An 11317-nucleotide genomic window follows, 5' to 3' on the forward strand; every position below is an offset into this window, starting at 1 on the left:
GGGGTTCTTCCAGCAACCAAAATAAGGAGTTTGTATTTTCAGACTTCACATTAAAACAACTCCAAACCTTAAAAAACCAAACCTACCAGATAGATAGATAGATAGATAGATAGATAGATAGATAGATAGATAGATAGATAGATAGAGACCCTATGTGCCTTTATGAACTCCAAATGGTCATTTTGGTAGAAAGAGGGGGTGGAAAACAGTAAAGCAAACGTCTTATTTTCAATCCTACAATGTCTTTAGAGAAAATACAGATTTCTTTACCTGTGAGAAGTGAAGAGAGAATGATCAGTCCCAGCAGACACAGATCACACTTATCAAACATTTTGTGTTTCTGTCAGTCTTTCTCTTCATTATAGTTACAGCTCTTTCTCTTCATTATATATAGTTACAGCTCCTCCTTTAAACACTATCAGCTCCTCCTCTGGTTGGTAACTTTGTCTCATCTTATCGAATGAGTGTTGAAATCCTGCTAGAGTTGTTATAGTGACACTAAAGTGTTTAAAGGAGGAGCTACTAAAGTGTTGCTTTAAGTGTGTGTGAAACATGAGAAGTGCATATACTGTGGATCATACTGTCTCAAATTAGTGAAACAATTGTTTTGTTACTGAAAAGGTTTCTATTATCCATGACTCACTTGTAGATAAGGTATTTTGAAATGATTTAACATCTGCTCCAGTTTGGTGAAACAGAAAGTATTTGCAAACACTTCATTAGCGTCTGTAAAGCAGATATTAAATGTCTTCAGGAAGAGTTTCTACACATGGATTATAATGTTCTGCTTTACTCTCTCCAGCCATGAGAAAATAGATCAGATCCGCCACTATATTTCGCATACACACTCTATCTATCTATCTATCTATCTATCTATCTATCTATCTATCTATAGGAATAATGCGTGTTTGTCTTTTCAGCACTAAAGTGAAGTTCACTTAATTTATTGGAATTTAGTTTCAATATTACTTTAGCTCTATGCTCAATCTGACTCCAGTTTCAAATGATAAACAAATTTAGATTGTGTTTCTTATTAGAAAATAGTCATAAATATTGATTATGGATTAAGGAGTTTGTATTTTCAGACTTCACATTAAAACAACTCCAAACCTTAAAAAGATTTTGATAGAAAAGAGATCTTTGGATCGTTCGTGCAACCTGATGTCCCCTTTTTGAAGATCACGAAGGTGGTTTGGCCGGCCCCGACGAGATGGAGTGAAGGTATACTTTTCACTGTGAAGTGGTGTGTCATTGCAGTGTCTGAAGATTGAAGTGAGCACGTGTGAAGATTTACAGTGGTTTGATGCATGCACGAGTATGGGAGAATTAAACGTTACCAGCACTCTCAAATCTTTGTCGGGGATCGTCTAGCCCGGTGGGGCATCAGGAAATAATTTGAACTGCTGTGGGTAAAGCTTTGTATAGGTGTCCCAGTTCATGCCGCTGTGGTAAAGAAAGGAGAAGTTCAGCTCTGTGTGTCATTGTGAAGATCTGTATTCTGCCATTGCTGTCCTGTGGTAAGAGAAGACTCAGTTATTAACTACTGGATTCTGTACTCACTATTGCTGTTCTATGAACAGAGAGATCCTGTTATCCGCCGCTGCATTTTGCCATTGCTGTCCTGTGGTAAGAGAAGACTCAGTTATTAACTGCTGGACTCTGTACTCACCATTGCTGTTCTGGGAACAGAGAGATCCTGTTATCCGCCGCTGCATTCTGCCATTGCTGCTGCCCAGTGAAAGAAAGGTGACACTCAGTTATCTGATGCTGTCCTGTGAAAAGAGAAAGCCCACTGTCTGCCGCTATCTACCTGTAGTCCCTTGTGTCCTGCCCACCACCTACTGTCGTCTGCTGCGCCTTATCTGACGGTCATTGCTCTCTGCCCACCACATACTGTTGTCTGCTGCTCTTCATTGGAAGGTCCTGGACCTCGGTCCTTACATTCAATAAAGAGAACCAAGCTTTTATATCACGTCGTTGTCTTGCCTTGTTGGTGTACTTTGGTGTAGCTCCTCTGGAGTGGTGGTAGTTCTCGGCCCTAGCGGTGACAAAAGCAAACGTCTTATTTTCAATCCTACAATGTCTTTAGAGAAAATACAGATTTCTTTACCTGTGAGAAGTGAAGAGAGAATGATCAGTCCCAGCAGACACAGATCACACTTATCAGCCATTTTGTGTTTCTGTCAGTCTTTCTCTTCATTATATATAGTTACAGCTCTTCCTTTAAACACTATCAGCTCCTCCTCTGGTTGGTAACTTCCGCTCATCTGATCAAATGAGTGTTGAAATCCTGCTACACTGTAAAAAAAAAAAGAAGAAAAATCGTAAAATAACGGTAAAAAGTCTGGCAGCAAAGTTGCCAACCACTTACTGTAAAATTAAAGTAAAATATCTTAATTCCAATAAAGTGCAAAAACTATAATTTTACAGAATTTTTCATTAAAAGTTTTAGAAAAAACTGTTATTTTACAGGTTTTTCCTTGTTTGAATTAAGATATTTTACCTTAATTTTACGGTTTTTGTTTGGCAGCCGTAGCTGCCAGTCATTTGATCGTTTTTTTAAGATTTATTTTTTACAGTGTAAAACTTTTATTTTATGGATTTTTTCCAATATTATAATGACCAAACACCTTTAATAAAGTTATGGCACTAAAGTTCTACTGAGAAAACTGTATAAAACTGATTAAAATCATCTCAAACTTTAATTTGCAGCACTTGTGTTTACATATAATTTAATAGTATTTGAACAATGTAAACTTGTAATCTAAATAAAATGGAATTATTCAGACCCCTGAGGGTCACATAGTTCTGATATTAAATATTATATGGTCTTTACATTCAGAATACTTACTATACAAGTTTATTAATAAGTTAAATCAAAACATACAACAAAAGTGTACCAGAAGTGACAGATACAGCAAATAAACAGCAATCCAGCAAACGGCCAGTAATCAGATTGGTGCATCTGGGAAGAAGAAAAAAAAAGGACACACTATGATTCTCACAAAATGATTTCAATTATTTTTATTTCCTTTAAACAAGCTTAATGCATTTTTATTTAAATTGTCTGTTTGTCTTCTGATTTGTCTGGTATCTAAAACTAATGTCTGATTGAAAAATGTGCATCACCAAAAGAAGGAACATGTAGATTCACAACAATGGACATTCTTTTCCAGAGGTATCATTGCAAGGTAAACGCCTAAAAAAAAGGTATATTCTCATTGTGTGAGATTATTAAAGTACTTGATATAGTTCACCCAAAAATGAAAATTCTGTCATCATTTACTCACCATCATGTCTAAATATTTTTGAAGAATGTTGGCAACCAAAAAATGCATAAAGGTTTGGAACAACATGAGGGTGAGTAAATTATTTGGGAGAATTTTCTTGTTTGCCTGACTGTGAACTATCCCTTCAGTTCATGTGTGCCAAACTCCTGGAGGGCCAGTGTCCTGCAGAGTGTAGCTCCAAACTGTTTCTGGTTATCCTGGGGATCTTGATTAGCTGGTTCAGGTCAGTTTAATTAGGGTTTGAGCTAAAATCTGCATGACAGTGGGCAAATTCCAATCAAAAGTGAGCATCCCTTTGCCCTGGGTTTTTTAATATATGCTTAGTAAGGGGCCGTTTACACGACTTAGTTTCCAACTAAAATCATCTCGGTCTAAACTACTGAAATGTGAATCTGTGAAAACGGTAAAGGCATGCATATGCGTATTATGTGTTTAGTCTATAGGCATGCGTGTGTGAATGCGAATGTGCACAGGCGTAGTCTTTCTTTACAGAGTGACATCACCAGTTACTTTGTGGCATGGATAAAACAGCGATTTAGACGTTTTCGCCGATCTGTGCGAACAGGAATCGTTTTAATAACGTTGTCATCTGTACAAAGAAAAAACTTTTCTGTTTTTAGTACATCGTTGTTGTGTAAAGGTCCTAAGTTTGTGTGTTCTTGACGTCTTTTCTTTGAACCCTGCAGGTAGTTACATTTAACGTATCTATTAATAGTTTTACCTATGGAACTTTATATGAAATGTTTGATGAAAATGTGTGTAATATAGCAAACCCAAACAAACAACTCAAATTATTCTGTTAAATTTAACACTTCCATCACATCTAGTTTTAAAATGAATCACTGGGACTTGCCATCCTGGGTCACTGTTACGGCCCTTAGGCCGTGTGTGTATGTATGCCAGGTGTACTGCTGCTTGTCTGTCCTTTGCAGGTCCTGTGTGCACACCTGTCTCCAGTTGGCAATCAATTACTGTGCACACCTGTTGGCAATCAGCAGGAGAGCGGGAGCTTGTAAAAAGGGAAGAGAACTGGCAGACTGATGTTGAGGCGTGTGGAGAGCAGACGTCTATACGGCTTACCAGAGCAGGGTGATACTGCAGTGGAGTTCCTGCAGTATAGTGTGTATCAAGTCTGTCCCTTGTGCTGGGGGTTTACTCTCTCGGTGGAGAGAGGGTGGTAAATACTAATGTGTTTGTTTTCCTGTTGTAGTCGTTTTGTAGTTGTAGTTGTTTAATTGTTTTGAGGTTGGCTTTGTTGTATCTGTTGTACCTTTTGGTTAATTAATGTTGTAAATAAACATCATACTTACTGATCAATCGGTCTCCTTTGTTCCTTCAACCCGAAGTGGTTTTATTATTTGTCACTAACCTCCTACTCCCCTGGACTTTCACTGGAGGTTCGTAACAAATTGGGGGCTCGTCCGCGATTAATGTTTTCCCAAACACTTCGGGTTGTATGGAATAAAGCTGTAAGCAGTTATCGTTTCTATTGGTGTTGAAATTGTTTTGTGTAGGTTTTCACTGTCCAGTCTTTCCAGAGAAGACCTTTTCCCCAGCTAGTTAGAAGTGTCTAGCTAGGCTGTTCTGCAGTCTTTCCATCGGACACTTGGTTGTTATTTTTCCTTTATTATTTTCGGGGCAAATCCTGGGTGGGGACGAGATCCCTGTAGGGGGTAGGTTTTCGGGGCCCCGGCCACCGAAGTTTGCCTTTAAAGTTGCCTCGAGCCCGGCAAGCCCCAGAAGACAGTTTAGGCTAAGTTTTGGGTAGGCAGGTCCTGGGGAAGTGGTTATTCTTTGAGGAAGCTGGTGTGTGATTGCTTTATTGTGTAACCTACGTGACCTTGTTGTTGCGTGTCTGCGTACACTTGTTGTTTGCTGCACTGTTGGTTTGTGTTAGCCAGGTAGCTATTGTGGTGAGGATGACTGCGTTTAGTTTAGAAGAGTTTGTAGCAAACCCTACGTTAGAGCGGCTGGGTGTATGTAAGAAAACTGACCTGTTTGCTATTGCTAAACATTATGGTTTTTCTGCGTCTAGTTCCCTGGTTAAAGCAGAGTTGCGGGCAGTTGTGACTGATGGGTTAGTGCAGCGCGGTGTTGTTAGTTCATTTGATTTGCCCGCCGGGGCAGCAGCGAAACAATCTGGTCCGGTGGTAGAGGAAGTGGCCACGCCACATGATGTGACAGATACACCTGGTGTGAAGCGGGGCGAGGGTAAGCATTTCACTCTGCCGAGGTATAATCCATTGTCCGTGGAGTCCTCTTCTACTTCTGGAGGGGATGCGCGGCTGAAGGTTCGTTTGGCTCGGCTCCATTTGGAGAAGGAGGAGCGCGAACGAGAGTACCAGTTCAGGAGGGAGTTAGAGCTTAAAAAGATAGAAGTTGAGTCCACCAGGGTGTTGGAGCTAAAGAAGTTGGAGGCAGAAACAGCCATAAGAATGCGTGAGTTGGAGTTGCAGTCAGCACAGTTTCCAGCCGCTGTTGCTGATACAGTGTCATCAGGATCTAACGCTGCTGGTAATTTTGATGTAAGTAAATATATTTCTCTGGTTCCTGTTTTCCGTGAAACTGACATTGAGAGCTATTTTACTGCATTTGAGCGCATTGCTGTTGCCCTGAGTTGGCCAAAAGATGTGTGGGTCATCCTGTTACAGTGTAAACTGTCAGGGAAGGCTCAGGAGGCGTGCTCATCGTTGTCTGTGCAAGATAGCCTCTCCTATAAAAAAGTTAAGAACGCCATCTTGCAGGTGTATGAGCTAGTGCCAGAGGCGTACAGGCAACGTTTCAGGGCTCTCAGAAAGGGGGTAGGCCAGACTTACATTAATTTTGCTAGAGAACAAGGGATTTTGTTTGATAGGTGGTGTGCTGCGTGTAAAGCCGATGATTTCTCCTCAGTTCGCGAGCTGATGCTGTTGGAAGCGTTTAAGAACTGTGTGTCTGAAAAGATTGTCGTTTATCTCAACGAACAGAATGTAACCACGCTGCAGCAGGCTGCCACGCTTGCTGATGAGTTCGCTTTGACACGCAAGAATACATCTGTCAGACAGTACTCGTTCTCTTATGATGATACTGGAAAGAAGCCTAGTAACACTCAGAGCATTCGTGTTAGTTCAGGGGCACAGGGGGACAAACGTTGTTTTTTTTGTCATAAACCCGACCATCTTATTGCAGATTGTGCTCTGTACAAACGAAAGTCCCAATCTCCAGTGTTTAAACCACCAAAAGGAGTTGGGTTGATTAAGACTGTATCTCCCTATGGTAGTCAGTTGGTTTTGAAAGAACCTGATGAATGCTTAAGGCCATTTATTTCCAAGGGACTGGTATCCCTCACAGGTAAACCTGAGGATCAGCGTCCGGTCACAGTTTTGAGAGACACAGGTGGCTCACGCTCATTCATCCTGGCTAGTGTACTACCATTGACTTCTCAGTCTGCCTGTGACGTGAGCACTGTAGTTCGGGGTATCGGGATGAGCTTTGTGCCTGCTCCTTTACATTCCATTCATGTGCAGTCCAAGCTAGCATCTGGTTTCTTTCCCGTGGCTGTTCGGTCTCGTTTTCCTGTTGATGGTGTAGATTTTATCATGGGAAATGACATTGCTGGCGGAAAAGTTTATCCGGACCTAGAGGTAGTGTATACTCCTATCTCTGAAACTGAACCTGACGAGTTGGTTCAGAAGCACCCTGAAGTTTTTTCGGCCAGTGTGTTGACTAGGGCGCAAGTTCGTAAGCAGGCCCAAGGGGTGGATCTCGCGGATTCACTGTTTTCATCTGTGTTAAGGGAGAACCAGCTGCCCTCTAGTGGAGAGGCAGAGAACGGTCTTGAGAAGGGTCCTGTAAAGGGTCCTGTAAGTGTCACCCCCCCTGTCACTGTCTCTAAGAAAACATTGCCGTTAACCCGTGAAGTCCTTGTCGAGGCTCAAAAGAGTGATCTCACTCTGGCAAAATGTTTTGCGACAGCTGAGTGTGATGTTAGTGGGTGTTCAAGTAAGCAGCGTTTTTTTATTGAGGATGGGGTGTTGATGCGTAAGTGGGTTCCTCGGGGTGGGACGGCAGATGATCTGACTGAGGGTTGTGACATTGTTTATCAGGTTGTAGTTCCAGTGGGATGGCGTCCGTACGTGCTAGGGTTAGCGCATGAACATTTGTGGTCGGGTCATCTAGGTGTCACCAAAACTTACCATCGTGTGCTCGAGCATTTCTTCTGGCCAGGTATTAAGGCAGATGTAACACGCTATTGTAAAACTTGTAGTACATGCCAAATCATTGGTAAACCTAACCAGGTCGTGCCTCCTGCCCCGCTGCATCCAATTCCTGCTGTTGGAGAACCCTTCGAGCATGTTATTGTGGATTGCATTGGTCCCTTACCTAGGACTAAGTTAGGGAACCAGTTTTTGTTAACCGCAATGTGCGTGTCCACCCGTTTTCCGGAAGCTGTGCCATTAAGGAACATCACCGCTCCCGCTGTCACGAAATCTTTAATTAAATTCTTTACCACTTTTGGATTACCAAAAGTTGTACAGACCGACCAAGGTACTAATTTCCTGTCCAAGATTTTCCGTCAGACGATGCAAGAGCTGGGAATTTCACATTCCGTGTCTAGTGCTTATCACCCTGAATCACAAGGTGCGCTTGAGCGTTGGCACCAGACGCTTAAGTCCATGTTAAAGAAATTCTGCTATGATACAGAAAGAGACTGGGATGAAGGTGTGCCGTACGTGCTTTTTGCTGTTCGCAATGCTAAGCAAGAGTCTTTGGGGTTCAGTCCGACTGAACTTGTGTTTGGTCATAGCGTGCGAGGTCCACTTAAGGTATTGAAGGAGCAGTTGGTGTCTAGATCCTTGCCGAAGGTTAATGTATTGGATTTTGTATCCCGGAACAGGGAGCGGTTGCACCGTGCCACCTCCTTGGCAAAGAAGGCTCTGGCTCTGTCACAAGAAGGCATGAAGCAGCGGTTCGACAGAAAAACGGTTGAGCGGCAATTTAAACCAGGTGAACAAGTGTTGGTTTTACTGCCTGTGCTCGGCGCTGCCCTTACTGCTCGTTTTTCAGGACCCTATGTGGTGGAAAACAAAGTGTCGGAAACTGATTACATCATTCACACACCTGACCGTAAAAGAAAGAAACGCTTATGTCACGTTAATATGTTGAAGTCTTATCATTCCAGAGAAGTGGCTCAGGGGAAGCAGGAAGAAACTCCAGAGACTACTGCTCCAGGCGAAAACGTTGCTTCCTTGGTTTGTGACAGGGCGGAACCTGACGATGGGTTAGCAGGGCTCGGTGAAGGTCACCAGGGTGGTAGGTTGCCCAATTCGGAGCTCTTGTCTGATCTAGAGGCACATTTGTCATACCTCTCCCCAGATCAGCGTGATGATGTAATGTTGTTAATAACTTCTCATCTCTCTCTGTTTAGCGATGTGCCGTCCCAGACCACTGTAATGTGTCACGATATCAACATTGGGACAGCGGCCCCAATAAAGCAGCATGCCTATCGTTGTCCGCTGGCTAAGAGAGAGATGATGAAAGAGGAAGTTGACTACCTAATACGAAATGGGTTAGCCAGGCCCAGCTGTAGCCCGTGGAGTTCCCCATGTTTACTTACCCCTAAGTCTGACGGTACACTACGTTTTTGCACAGATTTTCGAAAGGTAAATGCAGTGACAGTCCCAGACTCGTTCCCTTTGCCCAGGATGGAGGACTGCATTGATAGTATTGGTCCCGCGGAGTATATCACTAAGTTAGATCTGCTGAAGGGGTACTGGCAGGTGCCATTAACCCCTCGGGCCTCTGATATCTCTGCGTTTGTTACCCCTGACCACTTCATGCAGTATACGGTTATGGCCTTCGGGCTGAGAAATGCACCGGCAACGTTTCAGCGCATGATGCATATAGTATTAGGGACTGTATCAAACTGCAATGTCTACCTAGATGACGTGGTAGTGTACACAGACGATTGGACTAACCACATGTCGATTTTGACCGAGGTGTTCCAGAGGTTAGCGGCAGCGTCACTGACACTGAACCTAGCGAAGTGCGAGTTTGGAAAGGCCACTGTGACGTACTTGGGTAAGCAGGTGGGCCATGGCCAGGTCTGTCCTGTTGACGCCAAGGTTACTGCTGTGGTAGCCTACCCAGCCCCCACGACTAGACGTGAGCTCCGTCGTTTTCTTGGTATGGCTGGGTATTACAGGTGTTTTTGCAAAAACTTCTCAGTAGTCGTCGCCCCCCTGACTAGTTTGTGTAGTCCCACTGTTCCGTTTGTGTGGACGGATGAGTGTCAACATGCTTTTGAAGCAGTGAAATCTCTCCTCTGTTGTGCCCCTGTCCTGGCTGCGCCAAACTTCTCGCTCCCCTTTAAGCTCGAGGTTGACGCGAGTGCCACCGGCGCTGGTGCTGTGCTGTTGCATGATGAAGGAGATGTGTGTCATCCAGTTAGCTACTTCTCTGTCAAGTTTAAGAAACACCAACTAAATTACTCCACTATAGAGAAAGAGACCCTCGCATTGCTGCTTGCTTTGCAGCATTTTGAAGTCTATGTTGGTTATAACCCTTCTCCAGTTGTTGTATTTACAGATCATAACCCTCTGGTTTTCCTGTCCCAAATGTATAACCACAACCAACGCCTGATGAGGTGGGCTCTGTTGGTGCAAGGTTACAACTTGGAGATCCGTCATAAGAAGGGAGCTGACAATGTGATAGCTGACGCATTGTCTCGCGGGTGAGAGGTTTCCCTATTTTTCCGCTATCTGCGATTAGGTGGGAGTGTTTGTTTTGTTTTTGTCTCTAGTTGGATTTTATGGGGGGGAGTGTTACGGCCCTTAGGCCGTGTGTGTATGTATGCCAGGTGTACTGCTGCTTGTCTGTCCTTTGCAGGTCCTGTGTGCACACCTGTCTCCAGTTGGCAATCAATTACTGTGCACACCTGTTGGCAATCAGCAGGAGAGCGGGAGCTTGTAAAAAGGGAAGAGAACTGGCAGACTGATGTTGAGGCGTGTGGAGAGCAGACGTCTATACGGCTTACCAGAGCTGGGTGATACTGCAGTGGCGTTCGTGGAGTTCCTGCAGTATAGTGTGTATCAAGTCTGTCCCTTGTGCTGGGGGTTTACTCTCTCGGTGGAGAGAGGGTGGTAAATACTAATGTGTTTGTTTTCCTGTTGTAGTCGTTTTGTAGTTGTTTAATTGTTTTGAGGTTGGCTTTGTTGTATCTGTTGTACCTTTTGGTTAATTAATGTTGTAAATAAACATCATACTTACTGATCAATCGGTCTCCTTTGTTCCTTCAACCCGAAGTGGTTTTATTATTTGTCACTAACCTCCTCCTCCCCTGGACTTTCACTGGAGGTTCGTAACAAATTGTCCATCCTTTGTTCCTTCAACCTGAAGTGGTTTTATTATTTGTCACTAACCTCCTCCCCTGGACTTTTCACTGGAGGTTCGTAACAAATTGGGGGCTCGTCCGCGATTAATGTTTTCCCAAACACTTCGGGTTGTATGGAATAAAGCTGTAAGCAGTTATCGTTTCTATTGGTGTTGAAATTGTTTTGTGTAGGTTTTCACTGTCCAGTCTTTCCAGAGAAGACCTTTTCCCCAGCTAGTTAGAAGTGTCTAGCTAGGCTGTTCTGCAGTCTTTCCATCGGACACTTGGTTGTTATTTTTCCTTTATTATTTTCGGGGCAAATCCTGGGTGGGGACGAGATCCCTGTAGGGGGTAGGTTTTCGGGGCCCCGGCCCCATTAATTAACCAAAGGGTACAACAGATACAACAAAGCCAACCTCAAAACAATTAAACAACTACAACTACAAAACGACTACAACAGGAAAACAAACACATTAGTATTTACCACCCTCTCTCCACCGAGAGAGTAAACCCCCAGCACAAGGGACAGACTTGATACACACTATACTGCAGGAACTCCACGAACGCCACTGCAGTATCACCCAGCTCTGGTAAGCCGTATAGATGTCTGCTCTCCACACGCCTCAACATCAGTCTGCCAGTTCTCTTCCCTTTTTACAAGCTCCCGCTCTCCTGC

At 43.6% G+C, this 11317-nt stretch overlaps 1 protein-coding gene across 2 annotated transcripts in view; it reads right to left on the reverse strand.

The window, feature by feature from the left end:
• LOC309502044 (uncharacterized protein) overlaps positions 1-11317 on the reverse strand; it is a 54620-nt gene that overhangs the window by 26421 nt on the left and 16882 nt on the right. The window contains exons 3-4 of one of the 2 annotated variants that reach the window (XM_082174361.1): positions 2888-2965; positions 2111-2298 (exon numbers count right to left, since the gene is read on the reverse strand). In XM_082174361.1, the coding sequence (XP_082030487.1) occupies positions 2111-2171 (61 nt within the window). In that variant the 5' untranslated portion in view covers positions 2172-2298; positions 2888-2965. Of the gene's footprint in view, positions 1-270; positions 1102-2110; positions 2299-2887; positions 2966-11317 lie in introns of those variants that run through there. The other variant, XM_082174360.1, reaches the window with a different exon arrangement.

The sequence above is a fragment of the Leuciscus leuciscus genome, assembly GCF_965113295.1.
Source record: "Leuciscus leuciscus genome assembly, chromosome: 1".
Classification (NCBI taxonomy): domain Eukaryota; kingdom Metazoa; phylum Chordata; class Actinopteri; order Cypriniformes; family Leuciscidae; genus Leuciscus; species Leuciscus leuciscus.